The following is a 19,915-nucleotide window of genomic DNA, read 5'->3' on the forward strand; positions in this document are numbered from 1 at the left end:
ACCAGCGGGACAAACCATGCTCAGGCTTCTTCAGCTGGAACACTAAGGAGAGGAAAGCACTCCCAGGGGCTCGGGCAGCTCGGTTTCACAGGGCTGTGGGGGCAAGCAAAGGGATGGAAGGGGCTACAAGCTCCACCAGGAGTCGTAGAAGAGGTTGGAAAGAGAAGGCTCAGGGCAAATATGGTCTCTCCCCCCAGGAGCCACAGGATGGCCCTAGAGAAGAAGGGACAAGCTCTTGGCATGGCCCCAAGGGGGAAGACACGAGGCAGGGGACAGGCGGCCAGGCCACAAGTCTAAATAAGTGCCAGCTCCCCAGCAGCCGAGGCAGCTAGTGTGAGATGGCTGCCACCCCAGCCCGAGAGGGGGTAAGGGTCCCGTCTGCTGGGGTGTGCAAGCAGAAGCAGCCTGGCAGGCATCCTGAGCAGACATTCAGGGACCAAATGGCTGGCCGGCCACAGTGGGTATCGACCAGCCCCCTGCAGGCCCGAGGACAGGTTGCACAGCCATCAGAAACAGGAGCTGCTGTGCTACCGACATAAAATGCTCTCCAGGATGTGCACTACGGGTTGGAAAATCAGATGAAAGGGGCAGCACTAAGCAGCGTGAGCCCAGCTATTCATGTTTACACGTACAGAGTCATCTTGTGGACTGCACCAAAAGGTCGGCTGCAGCTGCCGGGTGCCCTGCTGCCCTTGCTGGTGTCTGTTTGCTCTTTCAGTGTTCCTAAAGCAACACGCTAACTGCATAGTAAATAATTAAGTGGGCAGACAGCGTAACAGCGTTCGTTCCCTGAGCCCATGGCGACATCCCAGCGCCTTGCCTGGGAGAAGCGGACTGCGGGGTGTGTGCCAGCTCATCGGCCCACACCCCTGGCTTTCTGGGCCGGCCTCCTGCCAGTGTCTCCCTCCACCAGATCAAGACGGCCACCTCGCTCGCTGGCCGGAGCTCCGTGCCTTTCCCTTTCCACCCAAGAGCCACGCGGGGATCTCAGGGCTGGTCCCACAGCAGCTCCGCCTGGACCCAGCAGTGCCTGCAGCCTCACGGGGGCTGATACCACATACCTGCCCTAAGTCACTGGGTCCCCACGACAACCCAGCGAGCTGGGTGCTTTCGTGATCCCCATTTCACAGGTGGGGAAACTGAGGCAGAGAGCAAACAATTCACCCAGCTAGTGAGTGGCAGACCCAGGCATCGAATTCTTCCAGCTCCTGCCTAATTAGCCCAAGTTCACTGGAAGGAAAGCAGGTTGACTCCTGGGGCACGCGCAGCTCGTCCAGGCTAACCTCTAGAGGGTCACCGGAAGCCCCAGACTCACTCCCTGGGATTTAGGTGTCCCGCTGGCCCTTAATACCAGGGACTCCAGGGGATGGGGCAGCCCCAGGGCACCGGGCTGCTCCTCCCGGCCTGCCCCATGGGGTGGCATCCAAGTGCTGGGGGGCTCTGCCCTCTCCCACCCCCACCCCATCCATCAGAGCCCCGAGCCCTTCCAGAAAGGCTGATACGCACTTGGACCACGTTCATCACCAGGCCGGCAGCCAGCATGCCCAAGCCGGAGAGGAGGATTGGCACCAGGACCTGGCAGGTGATGGCGAGCGCCGACTCAGGGAAGACGCCGGAGGGCGAGCGGGTGAGCTCACAGCTGAAGCCTCTCAGCTTCTGGCCGTGGAAGCGGAACTCCAGCTTCAGCCGAGTGACCACCATGCTCAGGCCATGCACAGCATGCCCAGGAGCAGACGCAAGCCCGGGCCCAGCGGGGCCCTCCGTCCTCTCTCTTCCCTGCCCACACCAGGACGCTCGTCCTAAGACGCGGAGGATTCTAGGTTGGCAGGTGCCCCGGCTGGAGCCGGAGGAAACAGGGAGTGCTCAGAGCCTCATTCCGGAGACTTCCACCGGCTCCTACTGTCCACTCCCTGCAGATTAAGTTTCTCTCGAATAAGCGGCCGCCTTGTTAGCGGGGACCCCCCTTGGCCAGTCTGCCTTGAGGAGGCTCAGTGTTCCTCAGCCCCGACCTTGACACCGTCCCCTGCGCTGGCTGAGCTCGAGAAGGGCCCACGTGAGCCCTGGCCTTGGTGAGTGTCCCGCGCGGCCGCAGAAGGCCGCCTGCCCCTGCACGCGTGTCCTGAGCTGCCTCTACTCTTGGCAGGAAAGGGCCCGGAAAGACGTCAGCCGGCCAGGTCCCGTGCACTCAGGCCAGGTCTCTGACCACCGCCCTCCCCGACGAGTTTCATTCCTCAAGGTCCAGGCCCCAGACAGAAGCCCACGTCCTGGGGCCACCTCGAGGGGTGTTTTCGGGGGCTCATGGCACAGAAGAGGCTGTGCTCACAGGAGGAACGCTTGTCAGTGAGTCTCCACAGGGACCCTCGCCCTCCTCCCCTGCGAAGGCTCGCCTCCCAGCTCTGAGGAAGCCCCCTTTGACTCCTGGGGTGCTGTTGGGTGTCCATCCCACAGCCAGCAGGAACAGAGAGTCCAGACCTGAGGACAGGCTGGGGGGGAATCAAGACCCGGCGGAAGACTCCCAAGGCCGATGTTCTGAGCCACACTCGCCTCCGATCCCTGGGGTAGACTCATTCCCGCTTCTGTTCCTGAACCTTCGCCCTCTGGGCGCCTTAGCTAGATCCCCCCTGTTGGACGGCGTTTCCCACTCTCAAGCCCAAGCCCCTTGGCATGGCGTTCAGAGCCCTGACCATTCCAGAGCCAACTGGCCTCCCCAAGCTTACGCCCCCTCCTCACAACCTCCGGCCAAACTTCTCCGCGGCCTCCTCCCCCAACACCTCCCACCACATCTTTGCTCGCACCGTCGGTCACGCATTCCATCAACAACTATTTCTAAGCTCCTCAAAGGAGGCAGGCACGATGGGCCCTAAATTTCTGTGGCACTCTTCGCATTGAGAGCTGGAGTTTTTGTCCCTTCGATCCGTGACTTGTTTGACCACTAGAATACGGTGAGAGACACTGTGCCAGTCAGTTTCTGGGCACAGATCCTAAGAAATGGGCAGTTTCTACTTCCTGTCTCTTGGGATGCTCAGGCTGGACCCCAGCTCCCACGCCGTAGGGAAGCCCAAGCAGTTATGTGGAGAGGCCACCCAGGTGTCCCAGCCAGCAGCCCAGCGGAGGTCCCAGCTGGGGGCCAGCTGCAACCTACCAGCCACATGGCGAACTATCTTGTCTGGGGACAGCCTCTGGTCAAGCCACTCCAGCTGATGCTGCTTAGAGCAGGCACAGCCATCCTTGCCAAGCCCTGCCCAAACTGCAGAGCTGCGATCAAACCAGATGATTGGCTTTCCACAAGCCACTACATTTTGGTATGGTTTGGTACAAAGCAATAGATAACTAGAGCATTTGGGAAACCTCATCCCTGCCCTTGACTTTATTATCTCAGCTATGCCAACTCCCAAATTGATCTCCCCTGAATTTTCAGACCATCCACCTAATACCCTAGTGGAGAGGCACAAGTACCTCAAACTCAACCAGTATTCCATGACCATTTCTTCCAAGTCCACCTTCCCCAAGTTTTCTGCCCAATAAATGGCCCTACCAGAGACCGAAGCCTCAACCAGACCCCATGACCACTACCACCTCCACCCCACATCCACTCTGTCTACCTCAGTCTCTCCTGTATCTGTCTTCTCCAGTTCCTTCGCCACAGCCCCTCTTACCTCCTAACCCATCTCCCTACCAAAAGCAATGCCTGCTTTTCACGTTAACATCTTATATGCACATCTCTAAGAAAGTTACTTGTGTGCCCTCAAATCCTCAACAGTCTGTTCATTACCTGAGAAAATTCAGATTTTGTGAGATGTTCAAGGCCCTTCACAATCTGGGGGGAAAAAAAACAACACGTCTATTTGAGCCTTCTCTCTTTGTAGAGCATGGTCATGTACTGCATGTAGAGCATGGTCATGCTGGGAGAAGGTCTCATGGATCCTCAAGTGGACCATAACCCACGCCATGCCTGCGCCACCTCCTGCAGGCACCCACACGTCACCCGGGCCAACTCTTGCATGCCTCAGGGACCAACCGGCTGGCCTGTGCATCTTTGAGGACTCCCCAATTTCCTGGTTAGACCCTAACAGCTCCTTCCCCAGGATTTCCAAAGCTCTTTTTCAGAAACTCTCTTCAAGCAAGTCCTACTTTTGCCTAATAGTAGCATGAGTTGCACATGTACCTTCTCTTCCTCCCTCTTAAGACCAGACTCTGATTCACTGCTGTAATCTTGAGATTACAAGGAACGGAAATTACTCAATTTCCTCCCTACATTAGTACTTAGTGCCTAGTATTTGCCAGATTCCATTCTAAGTGCCAGGGTAGATTTGTGAGCCAAAGAGATGTGTCTGCAGTCTCTTTTTCAGTGTCATAGATAATCATCAAAAGACACATGTAACTACACCTCATGACAAGCTCTCTGAAGGACACTCTGAGGAACGATGACCATGTACAGCAGGGTCAGCTACACACCAGCACCGCTCAACGACCTTCAAATGAACGAACAGATCAAAAAGCTTTACCTCCATGCCTTAGCAATTTGTGCTTCTCAAGGCCCCATTTGGTCAATCACGGGACCCTTGAAACACCCCTAGGCTGTTCACCAGAAAGCACAGCATTCTCTGTTTCCAAATGAAGACACTACAGCCTTGAGAGCACTTGCCCAGTATCACAGTGCAAGTTGGGATTAGAGGAAGGACGGGCTCCCAGCCCTTGCCTGACCCTGCACCCACCTGCCAATCCCCACTTCTGCCCATCATCCTTGGTTTTTTGTCAGTTTGTTCAAGCAAGAATTTGCAGCAGTAGAAGGCCAATGGAAATGGCATGTTTCTGAGAAACGTGGTACAGAGTTAACTGGCTTAAGGTGAGTCACCTAAGACAGAACCGCTCTTGGCTGGCCTAGGTTCTCTGTTTGCTGAACACAACCAGAGCGGGACACCCATTCCCAGGGCACGCAAGTGGAGAGACCCTGCTGGGGATCGAACCGTGTCCCCACAAAAACATATCAAGCCCTGAGCCCTGCAACTGCGGGTGTGGACTCATCTGTGAGCAGGAGCTTTGAAGACGTTATTAATCAAGACGAGGCCAAACTGAATCAGGGTGGGCTTTCGTCCCAAATGACAGGGGTCCTTGGAAGGCGAGAAGAGTGTAGCTGGAGGAGTGGGAGACGGGAGGAAGTCTCAGGCACTGAGTTGGGGTGTGCTGGCAAGTCACCTCCGGAACGCGAGAGGCTGTGGGGACAAGCACGACTGCCGACATCGTGACGTCGGACTTCCGGCCTCCAGAACGCTGAGACAGTGCATTCCCAGGGCCCCAGCCGACCCGACTGCAGGTCTGCTATGGCAGCCCTGGCAAACTGTGAGAGGCCCCGGAAAAGAGCACGCTTTCTTCTGGCTGCAGCACCTCCTGGAATTTCTTTACAGTTTTGAAGATGTTCAAGCATCATAATATAACGTTGAGTCATACACCGTACATAGTGGATGCCTGGACCCTCCTCATCAGCACAAGAGGTACAGAAGCGGGACCATCATTTGTGTCATCTAATATAAAAAGAGGTTCTGGATCAAGGGAGTTACAAATCATTACAAAAAATTTTGTCTTGTTTTGCTTAATAAAATAGTGCATAAATGAAAAAAAAAGGAGGAACAAATAAAGAGCAAGCATACACACATACATACATTATGTAGTAAAAAGTCCAGAAAGATATAAACCATAATACTAAAGGGGTTTCCTCTGGGTGGTTTGATTATAGGTGAGCTTTATTTTATAATTTTCTGTATATTCTGACTACTATGATTATTTGTTTTTATAACCATAAAAAAAAAAGTTGCCCTCCCCAATAAAAAGAATGTTAAGAGAAAAATTAATTTTCCCATGCAACTTGAGAACAAAACATGTCAACACAGCTTATTGGGTCACAGTCCAGAATATTAAGAATGTAATTTTAAAAATAGTTCAGTAGTCTAGCGGAAAATCCCAAAGAACTTGAACCAGATTCCAAGGCTGCCCTGGGCAGTGAGTGGACAGAATCTGGGTCAGGCATCAGGTGGCTTCCCAGGCGACCTTGAACACGTCTCCAGCGCCCTCTCACCCACTCCCGCAGCCTCAGAGTCAGGGACCAGATCAGACGTTCAACCCATTATGTCCGTCACAACCACCTGCAGAGCTCGTAAAAAATACGGCTCAGACCCCACCCTAGACCAGGAAGCTCAGACCCCCGGGGACTGCGCCTGGGCTTCGGGACTGCTGGTACATTCCCACGTCCTCACTTTCAGGGGGGCTGGCCCCCCAGAGCCGGCAGAGAGCCATGCCCAGCTCCCACCCCTGATTCCCCACACTGTCCCCAGGAGCAGTTTCCACGCAGTCTCCTGGGCCCCTGCCGGGGTCCCCTTGAGCCTGGGCTGGTTCTGAACCAAATGTCCTTCTTAAAGGCCTGGATTCGTCCCCGTTCTGCAGAGAACTCAGGCCAATCAAATGTTAAAGAGCTCGAAGTGCTATTTTCTCCTTCTGATCCAGACCAGCAGAATGTGCCAATGGAGAGAAAGGAAGGCTCAGGGGCTTTGCTCCCCCTCAGGCCCTGGCCTGAGCCCATGCAGAGCTGCTTCTCTCCAGAGAGAGCTCCCCCGCCTCTCCGCCAAGACTCCTTCCACCCCAGTCGTCACTCTTCTTTCAGGGCTGAGCTGGGTCCACCAAAAGGATACGCTGACATCCTAACTCCCAGCACCTGTGCAGGGGACCTTTTTGGAACTAGGGTCATTGCAGATGAAGTGTGTTAAATGAGAACAAGCTCTTAGGGGAGGAGGGTGGACCCTTCATCCACCAGGACTAGTGTCCTCCTAGGAAGAGGAGACATGCGACGAAGACCAAGACTGAAGCGCTACCAGCACTGAAGGCATGCCAAGGACCCCCAGTCACTGCCAGCAGCCAGGGGCGGGCACAAGGCAGATTCTCCCCTTCAGACTTCAGGACTCCCGCCCCCTGGTCTCCCTGCTCTTGTGTCATCTCTGCTCCCTGAAAGGGTGATGAATCCCATGACTTGCTTTTAACCTACAGAAGCAAAGGGGATGGGATGTCACGTCTGTGATTTCGCTACAAAAGATCGTGGCTTCTATCTTGCTAGCAAAGTACGCGTGTTGATGGAGCAAGGTGCCTTCCTAGAAAGGTCCCCCTAGGAGAACTGTGATGGCCTCTGGGCAAGAGCCAGGGAAGGAACTGAGGTCCTCAGTCCAACAACCAGCAAGGAGCTGAATCCTGCCAACAGCCTCATGAGTGAGCTGATGCACGCAAGGAGTGCCGTGCCACGCAAGGGTGTCCCCCGCGTGCGGGAGCCCCACGCGCAAGGAGTGCGCCCGTGAGGAAAGCCGCCCAGCGTGAAAAGAAAGTGCAGCCTGCCCAGGAATGGCGCCGCCCACACTTCCCATACCACTGACGACAACAGAAGCGGACAAAGAAACAAGACGCAGCAAATAGACACCAAGAACAGACAACCAGGGGAGGAGGGGAAATTAAATAAATAAATAAATCTTTTTTAAAAAAAAAAAAAGAAGATGACAACAGCCTTGGACGATTCCTTGACAGCAGCCTCACAAGAGACCCTGAAGCAGTCCAGTTAAACTAGGCATAGATTCTTGACCCATAGAAACCACAAGATAATAAGTGTGCACTGTTTTATGCTGCTAAGCTTTGGAATAATTTGTTACACAGCAATGGAATCTAATAATAATGAAAAGCAAATTTTTCCACTCTCAGATTGTTAAAGTCAAAAAGGTTGACAATAAACCGCATTGATGAGTGCTGAGGAAAAGATGTTGGAAGGGGTGTAACTGGTCCCACTCCTAGGAAAAGCCATTTGGAAATGTCTATCAAAATCACAAATGCACACACCCTTTGATCCAGAGATTCAACTTGCAATAATTCATCCTACTGATTTAAATGACTTAATGTCATGATAATTCATTGTAGCATTTGTCAGTAATATAGCTATTTTAGGTTGTTAAACTTAAAAGTGCATCAGAAGGGGGGTGGTTAAATACAATATTGATGTTCTTAATGTACCTAGAAAGAAAAATCTCCAAGATATATACTGTATGTAGTCAGTCTGGTTCTAGAATCAGGGCCCTTAACCATTGCAGGATATTGCCTCTCAATTTGTATTTATGAATCTATATAAATGTATATAGATATGTGCATGTGTTTGTTTATATTTATGTGTGTGCATGTATATATAATTCATAACCAACATATGTATGTATAGATAAATATACAAATAAAACATTGTATGGTGTGTACAGGGTCTACATGTTTAATGATGCTTTACTGATAAGAACATTTGATAAAATGACTTTTTGAAAATCACTGGTATAGGGATAAGACTGCAGGGAGTGAAACTAGAAATAAGGAAGGCAGTGAGGAGGCTGGAGCTAGAGGCAGCAGTGGGATGGACAGGAAAGAATCCATGGGAGGAAATATTTGGGATGTGGAGCTCCTGGCACTCAGAGGCTGAATGCTTAGGTGCTCTTGAGTTTACAGCAAAGATGACCAAGAAGGATGTGAGCCTGGAAGGGTGAGGACAACGGAGAAAAGCAGAGGGAGCAGCACTCTGGAGACACAGAGAGGCCAGATATGAGGAAAGGGTCCAAACCACTGTGGGACTTCAGGGATTATAATTTGACACCTAGTGATTCTGGGGTCTGACAAGGTCCTGGTGGAACGCAGGAAGCAGGGCTGATGTGGGGGTCACTGAAGGCTGGGACTTTGAGGAACTAGTTAGCTGGGGTGTTGGAAGGGTCCCTGAGAACATGACAGGGGCCAGGCAGGTCAACTAGTGAAGTGGGATTGTGTGAACAAGAGAGAACAGTGGAGAGTGTGGCAAACTGGAGCGAGTAAGGCAGCCCCTACCGAGCATGACCACAAGGGAATGTGGGTCCAACGCTACAAGATAAAATAGAAATTCACATTTTTTAGGTGAAATCTGATGATTTTCAAAGGCTAGTTTAAAAATATTTAGAACCCCAGTCTTACAGCTACTAAGCGGCGGAAATTGGACTCAGCCCTGGTTGGTTCCAAATCAGTGAAGGGATTGGCCTACGCTCCCTGGCAAGGGCACGAGGATTCCACGACGCTGATGTCCTGTAACGTGAGCGAGGCAGACAAGGGAAGCTGTGGCGTCCACGTTTCTCCCAGAGCCCTCCTCCTCCCAGCTTGCCCCACTCCCGGGAGTCCATGTTCTCAGCTATTTGGCAACTAATAGGAAAGCCCTGTCTGGTAATGAAAAGTACACTTGGGTAGTTTTGCCTTTCCAGAGAGGACTTCTGAAGAACATTAGGAAAAGAACAGGGCTTTAATGATGGAAAACAGGAAGGGCACGGTACGTTTGTAACTTTTTTGTCTAATGGGTAACTCCCGGTTCCTCCCCTGTAAGATCCCAGTGTGGATGAAAATCAAGAGTGATAACAATGTGATCCCGGCTGGCCAAGCAGAGGAGAGCATCCCAGGAAATAGTGATGGGGGCAAGAGGACTGGGCCAGGGTCAATTTTTGGAGATTGAGATGGATATTGACAGAAAGAGCTCTCTTTTTTCTAAGAGTTAAGTATTCTAAGGACTGACTCTCCATTAGATAGAACAATCTTGCCTGAAAATGAAACAGAATTTAGAGAGCAAGGAAGAGCCAGGATCTTGATATCATCTAAGCACCTGGATGATGCCATGCCTGAAATCCAACTACTTAAGCTATTTCAATTATATGAACTAACAAATTGTCTTTTCAAGCTTCAACTGGATTAAGATTGATCTTTGTCACTAGTAACTAAAAGAATCCTTGATATACAGAAAAATGGTATTTGGGGGAGAGGAGGCCCTGCCCTGTGTCCCTCCAGCACCTTCTCCTTGGGGTGACATTAGGCAGTGTCCTTCCCACTACTATCCCCATTCAGTTCCCTCTTACCTGGAAATAGTTCAAAAGGACACCAGCCATGGAGAGCCCCAGGCCTGCAAACATGAAGGGTACTGTCACCTGAAGGCCAATAGATACGGTGGTCTCACTGCTAGGCTCAACCCATGGTTTAGGGGCAACATCTTCACTCTCGGGGATACTCAGAGCTCCATCCCCTAAGGCTGCAGAGGGTCTTCCCAGGCTACCGTGGTCTTCCAGCCTCCGCTGTCGGGTCTCCGCCCCGTCCATCTGCGCACAGCCAAGCACCAGCAGCCCCAACTTGGGAGACACAAAACAATAGGGCCTGTGAGGCAGAATTCCGGATTCCTATGGGGTCTACCCCCACAGCCTCTTAGGCTCTCTGTCCAGCCCTCCATTCAGTACCTGCTCTGCCGGACCTCCTAGGACCTCATTCCATGATTTTTCACTTAACAAGCACATACATTAGAAAAACACATAAAATACAGCAGAGAGCATGACATAACTATGAATTGGAAACCAGCAAAAATGACCAAACAAGGACCTCTAAAAATTCTTTCCTCCATAAAAGCAAAGAGAAAAAGAAAGAAAATGGTGAAAATCAACATTTTCAGAACTCTAGGAATCCATCAAAGCCTTGCAGCAACCCAGGGAGTGTTAATTCAAAAAAAGCTTGCTGATTCTCAATGCAAACAGCAAGCTTTGTGACATTTTAAGTTGCCCTAGTCCTAACCACCACTGTCCAGCTCTGCTGCAGTAGCCTTAAAAATTAACAGCCTATAGTTTCCACCAATCTCCAGTGTTTACCTGCTCCCTTTCCCAACCTTCTCCTCAATACCATAGATAGTCCAACCCTCCCTCCCAGCCCTACTCCCCTGTCAGACCTGCACCACCCAAGCCAATAGTATCACCACACCCCTGCCATGTTCCCACCTGGGAAAACATATAAGACATATAAATGTGTTCAAGTGTTCATGAGGCATTGTCACAGTGAGTGGAGATTCATACAATAACCAAAAGAATATTCAATTCCCATCCTGGGGACCTCTGCCACATTCTCTGATGAAACAGCAAGAATCCCCCAAGTACAGGGGCAATGACTAGTGAAGGAGGATGGTCCACTGATGGGCCCTTGATAATGATGACTATGCTTATGAGCCTTTGCTCTTAAAATTGAAACCTAGCCTACTGTTGTAGGGTGCTTAAGAGTTACCTACTGAGCACCTCCCCATTGCTCAAACGTGGCCCCTCTCTAAGCTGAACTCAGCATATAAATGCAATAACTTTCCTAAAGCATGGGACATGACTCCCAGGGATGAGCCATCCTGGCACCAAGGGAATGCTACCGAGTACCAATAAGCAACACAACTGGAAAAAAAAAAGACCTTGACCAAAAGGGGGAAAAGGTAAAGACAAATTAGTTTGTATGGCTAAGAGACTTCAAAGTGAGTCTGGAAATCATTCCAGAGATAATGCTTATCCATGTCTCAGCAGGATCTCAAAGACAAGAAGACACTACCCAAATAGCAGGACTCCTGAGGGCTCTGGAGACATCCAGACACTATAGTCAGGGCAGATAGCTCAGGATTTTGGTCCCTTGTCAGTGGCCCCTACTTTGGAATTTATGCTCCCCATTGTGACAGAGTTGGACTCAGATGTGGTTTCCTTCCACATGGCTCTTCTGTCCTTCTACATGAACCTACAATTAGTACTAGAGTTGGTAGGTGTATGTCCAAGAGACTTAAATCTTTGGGCTGTCCATGTGCCCTGGGCCCTGAATCTCAACAGAGTTGTAACACCGACTCTCCAGTTCATTGTACTCACCCTGGACAACTAACAAGGAGTAGACAATAGACAAACAACATACCAAGGAACCAAGAGTGTCTACAACTGCAAGCAAGAGAGTCCCATCCACTGGCCATAAGGGATTGAAGGCCCTCCTCAATTAAAAGTGGTGAGGGGGAGGGGATGTGGCTCAACTGGTTAGACTCCCATCTATTATATGGGAGGTCCTGGGTGGGCTTCCCAGGGCCTCCTTGTGAAGGAAAGCTGGTCCGCATCCGCAGAGAGCTGACACAGCAAGATGGCACAACAAAGGGAGACAAGCAGACACAGAACGGACACAGAGAGCAGAGAGCAAGCAAGCGGCAAGGTGGAGGTAGGGATAAATAAATAAAATAAATTTTTTAAAAAAATGGGTGGGAATCACCATCACAGAGCCCTCAAGTTTGGGGAATGAACTATGGACTAAAATAGAGCTTACTAGTATTCTACTATAGACTTACTATAGACTTCTAGCAATGGAGGAAAGATCACTGATGTGGACACGGTGGCCAGTGGAGGGTTCTAGGGTTAGAGTAAGGGATAAACAGGTATAATATGGGGGCATTTTGGGGACTTGGGAACTGCCTGGAATTACATTACAACAACAGATACAGCCCATTATATATCTGGCCATAACCTACACAGTTGAGTGTGAGAGAGTGTAAACTACATTGTAAACTATAATCCATGCTTAGTGGCAATACTCCAAAATGTGCTTATCAATTGCAATGAATGTATCACACTAATTGAAGATGTTGCCAATGTGGGAAAATGTAGGAGGTGGGGGAAGTAGGGTATATGGGAATCCCCTCTATATTCTATGTAACATTTATATAATCTAAGTATCTTTTAAAATATAAAAAATATATATATACTAAAAAAAATAACAGCCTGCAATTGAGGTGAAGACTAGCAATCTGGAGGGAGCAGAATGGGCTGAGATTCTTTTAAAGATTCGTTCTCAAAGAATTGTCATATCTGACCTGTCTGGTAGTTCCCTGGAAGAGGAAGATCCCACTTGCAAGGCTGCCTGCATCTGATTGGATTCATACTTCATTTAGTGCAAAAAGACTTTTCCTTGATGGACATTCACTGAAAACAATTGCAGACCCATGCGTGACTTCATGGCTGCCAGAAGTGGTGGATAACAGTGGGGTAAAGAACAGACTAACCATCGCTTCTCAGCCTTTTGGCTAAGATCATGGGTAGTATCTGTTCTTATCAGTTTAATAACAGACTAACAAAAAGCTTAAAGGTAAAATATGAGGAATGAGATGATGAGATGTTCATAAGCGTTTTGAAAAGTCTGCACATATTGCTGGGAATCTAGAGGCCACATGCAGGTGTAAGGCTGAGAGCATTCCCAGGGCTGTGCATGTGCTCAGGAAAAACCTGAAAAGGCCCTAACCCCTCACCTCTGCCGGACCTTGAGGCTCCACACAAGCAGGAACTGAAGGCTAACACAGATGTGTCAACAGCCTCATGGAGCAGCAAACGCCTGCCCCAACACGTACATAGAATCCCACAGCAAACCCTGGGAGAATTGTCGGTTCCAGGAGCGGGTTTGAAGAAATCTCTAATCAGTCATTAGCTGACCACTAAGTAGAGACTTCAATGGCCACAAACAACAAAGAAAACAGACTTTGCAGAATTCCTTCAGAAAAGTCACTAAGCAAATAAATATCAATTACTACAAAGAAGCAGCAAAACAACAAACCCTTGGGAGAGGGGAAAAGCTGAGTTTCAGAGTTGCCACATCATTTAAAATCTCCAGTTTTTAACAACAACAAAAAAAAACCTGTAAGACATGCAAAGAAACAAGAAAGTATGGGCCATACATATGGGAAAAAAAGCACTTAAAAGAAAGTTCACTGAGGAAGCCTGGATATTGGACTAACTAGACAAAAAACTTTAAATCATCTATTTTAAATACCTTAAAAGAACTAAATAAATTCTGTCAAAAGAACTAAAAGAAAGTATAAAAACAATGTCATACAAACTAGAGAATAACAATAAAGAAACAAAAATTATTTTTAAAAGCCAAACAAATAAAAATTCTGGAGCTGAAGAGTTTAATAAGTGAAATGAAAAATTCACTAGAGGAGCACAACAGTTGATCTGAGCCCAGAATAAAGAATCAGTGAAATTGAAAATAAATCTATTGATCCAGTCTGATGAACAGAAAGAAAAAAATAAAAATGAACAGGATCTCAGAGACCTGTGGGGCACCATCAAGCATACCAACATATGTATAATGGGAGTCCCAGAAGGAAGGGAGAAAGATAAAGGAGACAGAAAAAATATTTGAAGAAATAATGAGCTTTCCAAATTTGATGAAAAACATTAATATCCACATCTAAGAAGTGCAACGAAATCCATTTCTAGAAATGGAAATCCTGGGTCACATGGTAATTATGGGGGTTCCAATTTCTCCATGTCCTCATCAATACTGTTATTGTCCATTAAGAAAAAATTAAAGATATTCTTGATATATACCCAAGAGAAATCAAAACATGTGTTCACACAAAAAGTTGGACACAAATGTTAAGAGTTGCTTTATTCATAGTAACCAATAAGTGGAAACAGTTCGAATGTCCATCAACTAATGAATGGATAAACAAAATGTGGTCTATCTATATGTATTAGTCAGGGTTCTCTAGGGAAACAGAATCAACAAGAGGTAATCTGTCAATAGTATGCGATTCTGTAAGAGTCTTTCACGTGACTGTGGAGATGCACAAGTCCAGGTTCCTCAGGCAGGCTGCAACCAGGGGCTCCAATGAAAGTTCAGTGAAGGTTCTTGATGAGTTCTGGGAGACACTGGTTGTCCAAAGACAAGCTGGGAAATTCTCACTTACTGCTGGAATCACTTCCCTTTTAAGGCATTCAGCTGATTGGACAAAGAGTCACTCATTGCTGATGGCAATCTCCCTGATTGATGTAACTGTAATCAGCTATCTATGATTTACCACAGCAGTAAAGTCAATGGTGACTAAAGTCCATAAATGCCCTTGTATTACAGTTAGCCCAGTGCTTGCTTGGCCAAACAACTGGGCACAATTACCTGGCCAAGATGACACAATAGCCTAACCATCACACCATAAAATGAAATATTATTCATCCCTAAGAATGAATGAAATACTGATACACAAAAGGTTACATACTGTATGATTCCATTTATATGAAATGTCCCGAAGAGGCAAGTGCATAAAGACAGAAAGTAGATTAGTGTTCATCAGGGACTGGGAGCGGGTACACGGGGTGGGGACAGCAGGAAGATGGCTAAAAGGTATGGGGTTTCTTTTTGGGATAATGAAAATGTTCTGGAATTAGATAGTGATGATGGTTGCATACCTTTGTAAACATACTAAAAACTACTAAGTTGTATACCTTATATGGCTAGATTTTATGGTATATAAACCATATCAATAAAAATATCGGTAAATCATTTATGCAATACTTTTAAAGCGAGCACACTTGTATTCTGTGGTGTTTTAGAGCTGTATGAACCCCAGAAAAATAAGTTCTTAAACTTAATCCATTTCTGTGGGTGTGAGTCCATTGGAAGCAGGACTTTTTTATGAGGTGACTTCGAGTAAGCTGGGACCCACCTCAATAAGGATGGCTTTTAACCCTGTTAATGGAGCCCTTCATAAGCAGAATGAAATTCAGAGAGAAAAAGAGAGAAACCCACAAAGGAAGCAGCCAGAATCTGAAATCCACGGAGGGAGCAACCAGAAGCTGAAAGCCACGGAGAAGGGAGAGACCAGGAGGTGCTGCCACACGCGTTGCCATGTGACAAGCTGCGGCAGTTTGAAATTATTTTATGAATTCCAAAAAGAGAAAGAACATGTTTGTGGGCTGAACCACTCCTGTGGGCATGAGAACTTTTTCAACTGGACTATTTCAGTGAGACATGACTCAGGTTGACTTTTGCTGGGTCCATAAAAAACAGAGATACACAGGCAAAGAGAGCTCTGCCATTTTTCATCTTGCCATGTGACAGAAAGGAGAGGCTCAATCAGCTGAGGCTCCAAGGAGAGACGAGCCATTGCCTGATAGCTGCAGCTGAAATCAGGAAGAACGTGGAGCAGCTGAGCCTGAGAGCAGAGACAAGCCAAGCAGAGATGGCCGGCATCTCGCTTCAACCCGTGGCAGCTGACTTGGGTGAGAAAGTACTTCTTATGGTGCCCTGAGTTGGACTTTTCATGGCCTTGGAATTGTAAGCTTCCAAATAAATATCCATTATAAAAGCCATCCCATTTCTGGTACTTTGCATTGGCAGCCTTGGCAAACAAAAACACAAGCTAAGAACAAAGGATCCCCAGCAGCCAGTCCCAGAACATCAATCTTTAGTAAGAAAGCACTGTCTTGATGACACCTTGATATGAGGCTTTTCTTAGCCTCAAAACCATGAGCTAATAAGTTCCCGATGTTTAAGTCAACACATTGCATGGTTTTTGCCCAAGCAGCCAAGGAAACAAAAACATTCATGGGAAGTGGATGTGGCTAAACCAGTTGGGCACCCGCCAACCACATGAGAGGTCCTGGGTTTGGGTCCCAGTGCTTCCTAAAGAAGACAAGCAGATGCCCACACCCGCCACAAGCCAGACACCTCACCCCGCCACAACAAGTCAGACATCACACTCACCACAGTGAGCAGATGCATAGGGGAGCCAAGGTCATAAGCCAACAGACACTGCAGCCCATGGGGAGCAGATGTGACTCAAGCAATTGGGCACTTGCCTCCCATGTGGGAGGTCCCACGTTCGATTCCCAGTGTCTCCTGGAGAAGGCGAGCAAACAATGAGCAGACAGACGAGAGAACCATATGGGGGAGGAGGGGGATAAAATATAAATAAATAACCAGATAAATAAGGTAAATAAATCATATGTATATATTTTTTTCCACTAAGATACAGAAACACACACTACCAGCTTCCCAGAATCCTCTGGGCCCCTTTCCCATAAAAATTCCTGCTCCCACCCATTTTATTTCATTGCTATATATAATATACCACAATCGTCTATCTTCTCCTGACTTCATCTAGTCTACCAACTTACTTTTCTTTCAAAAATAAAAATAACTTGATTAATTTTTCTGATTACAAAAGTGTTATGTATTCATGAGAGATATACTTCAGATAAGATAGAAAGGTATAAATAGAATGCTTAAATCACCAGTAACTTCACTACACCAAGCAAAGTAATGCTAAATTTAGGGTATAGCCTTCCAAAGTTTATACCCTAAAACACGCACACAAAACTTAAAAAAGAAGTCATGCCATAGATCCTATTTCTTCATTTGATAAAGTATCTTCATCTTCCTATCCTCTTTTTTGGTACAGATGTAATTTTTGTCATCCTTGAGGTGATCTCAGTTTCAGGTGAGGAATGAGGTGGTGGGCTTACCCCATCCAAATACTGGGAAAACTTTTTCCATGGGATTTACAGATTCAGGAAGAGCAGAGGGAAGAATCTGAGATTCTGCTACATAGTTTACCTTGTAGCAGCCAGGAGGTGAAAGCTGCCAGAGCCGCCCTCCTCCCCCAGCTGCTGACCTCACTGGCCTAAGAATGTTCCATTGTGAGGAGCAGGTTTATCAAATCAGCCAAGGAGGTTCTGGGTCTGAAAGAGCCAATGTGCAAGGAGCAAGAGGAGCACAAGAGTCATCTCGCACCTTTAGGGGATACCCTTGAAGGTAAGGAGCTGTTCCCACCCAGCCTAGGTAGGAGTAGGTTTAACCAAAGAAGCAACAAACCAACTAAAACACAGATGAGAATTATTTATCCTGACGTGACTCCTAGCTTCCTAAAGGATGTACAGCAGCCCAATAACAGGGGCAGAAAATGCGGTTCTGTTTGCCACACCCGGTCCACTTCCACCTGCCCCTTCCCAGCCCCGCATCCACCACCCTGGAGAGCAGGAGCTGCTGCTCACCTGACCGGCCAAGCCCAAGACGTCTCTTAGGACATAGCGGCAGGAACTTGCACTCCACCTTCCCAGGGGTCTTCCTGTCCCCAGCACTCCAGCCTGACCCTTGGGGGAGATGGATCATTTTCTTTAAATTCCTATAGATTCTCGATAGCAATGCTGGTAAACTGAGTCAGGCCCACACTGGAGCCCTGGCCACAGGGAGAGAAGAAGGGAGGGGAGGAGGGCTCACTAAAAAGACATCTGTAATCCATCTGGGGGGAACCAGGAACACACAGTGCTATTAACAGTTCACAGTCCCCATCCTGCTGTTCTATATGGCCCTTCCAAGTCCACCAGAAGAAAGGCTCTCAGAACAGGGTTGGGGCTCCTGGGTCCCCTGCACAGCCACATCCTCAACCTCTTTTAAAAATAATAAACACAGGTATCAGTTACCCATGCCATGTTCTAGCTCATTTAATCCTCACAAAACCCCAGTAAAATGGGGCTATTATCATCCCCATTAAACAGAGGAGGGAACCGAGGGTCAAAGAGAAGCAGGAGATCCAGTCCCTTCGTTTGTGCCCTACCTGGAATCCACTTCTGCCTCCTTAAGGATTCACACCTAAAAAGGATGTCCTCTCCCTTGCCTTCTTGGTTTCTCCCCTGTGGGATTATCTGGTAAGAGGAGAGAGTGACTCTGGGATTTGCCTCTTAAAAACCTTGCCAGCTACCCTCTAGCTCTCACCCCACTCCTCTCCTGATTAACAGAAAAATTAGACAAATGGTCCCTACAAACCTCCAGCTCCCATTTCCGAGCTTTGACCAGCATCTTTCTTCTAAGGCCGCATGAAACATTCCTCCCTCCGTCCCTGGGTAGGAATGTTCCCTTGGAGCCTTGTGCCCGGCATTCTAGAAAAAAGACTAAGAGAACGGTGCTCAGGTTGATTTTCTTCTGCCTCGGGCTCCCTGAGGCCCTTCTCTTTCTGGTTTAGGCTTGCCAGACATAGCAGATGGAGTGGGGCCTACTTAGGCGCAGAATTATTCATTGTTTTCCTGAAATTCAAATTTCCCTGGGCATCCAGTATTTTATAGGGCAGCCCTTTCCAGCCAGCCCCACACCCGCCGCCTCTTTCCCGATTTCACTGGCAGCTCTTTCTCTGTCTTTTCTTGCTCTGCATCTCCCCCTGCCTTCCACACAACAGCAAGCTCCAGCTGCTGTCCTCCTCTCTCTTCTGTTTGCTGCTGCCTGGCTCTTGATGCGCTCGTCCAACCCTGTGGCTTTAAATGACAACAACATGCTGTTTCCTCGCACATTTCCTGAGATCCTCACATGGAGAACCTACTGCCCACTCAGGCATCTTAGAGGCACTGCAGATATCACAAGTCTAAAACCAAACTCTTGATTTTCCCACTTGTCTACTTCCCTGTCTCTTCGTTCTCATAAAAGACACCACCACCCCCCCAACTAGTCAGCACAGGAGAAAAAGACTAAGGGTTGAGGAGACAGAAAGATACAATCCTTTTTATTGTATATACTTCTATATGGTTTTGACTTTTCCCCCAATGAACGTGCAATTTTTTTAAAGGAGGTGTGGGGGCTTGAACCCAGGACCTCATACATGAGAAGCAGGCGCTCAACCACTTGAGCTACATCCACTTCCCATTGAGAGTTGTTTTTTCATATTGTTTGTTTTTAGGAGGTACTGGGAATCGAACCTGGGACCTCATACATGGGAAGCAGGCACTCAGCCGCTTGAGCTACATCCACTCCCCAATATTTTTTTTTATTTTTATTTATTTATTTTTAACTGTTTTTTTTTGTTTTTTTTTTGTTTTTTTTTAGCTTTATAGTATGTTTTATTTTTTTTTAATATTTATTTATTATTTTTTTTTAAATTACATTGAAAAAAAAATATATGAGGTCCCATTCAACCCCACCGCCCCCGCCCCCCACTCCCCCCACAGCAACACTCTCTCCCATCATCGTGATACATCCATTGCACCTGGTAAGTCCATCTCTGAGCATCACTGCACCCCATAGTCAATGGTCCACATCATAGCCCAGACTCTCTCACGTTCCATCCAGTGGGCCCTGGGGGGATCTACAGTGTCCCGTAATTGTCCGTGAAGCACTATCCAGGACAACTCCACGTCCCGAAAATGCCTCCACATCTCATCTCTTCCACCCGTTCTCCACACCCAGCAGCCCCCATGGCTACCGTTCCCACACCCATTCCACATTTTCTCTGTGGACATTGGATTGGTTGTGTCCATTGCACACC

General features: G+C 48.0%; 1 protein-coding gene and 1 non-coding gene across 8 annotated transcripts in view; one reads left to right on the forward strand and one right to left on the reverse strand.

The window, feature by feature from the left end:
* Positions 1-19,915, reverse strand: part of SLC41A3 (solute carrier family 41 member 3) — a 96,209-nt gene that overhangs the window by 56,282 nt on the left and 20,012 nt on the right. For 3 of the 7 annotated variants that reach the window (XM_058288924.2, XM_058288923.2, XM_058288926.2), the window contains exon 2: positions 9,927-10,193. The exons of 1 other annotated variant lie outside the window; for it this stretch is intronic. In XM_058288924.2, coding sequence (XP_058144907.1) covers positions 9,927-10,163 — 237 coding nt within the window. In that variant the 5' untranslated portion in view covers positions 10,164-10,193. Of the gene's footprint in view, positions 1-1,506; positions 2,111-9,926; positions 10,194-19,915 lie in introns of those variants that run through there. 3 more of the 7 variants (XM_058288927.2, XM_058288925.2, XM_071212245.1) reach the window with 2 other exon arrangements.
* Positions 12,891-13,078, forward strand: LOC111764913 (U2 spliceosomal RNA). The gene has a single exon (XR_002797395.1). It is a non-coding gene; the product is annotated as a U2 spliceosomal RNA (small nuclear RNA).

This window comes from Dasypus novemcinctus, chromosome 26 (assembly GCF_030445035.2).
Source record: "Dasypus novemcinctus isolate mDasNov1 chromosome 26, mDasNov1.1.hap2, whole genome shotgun sequence".
Lineage (NCBI taxonomy): Eukaryota > Metazoa > Chordata > Mammalia > Cingulata > Dasypodidae > Dasypus > Dasypus novemcinctus.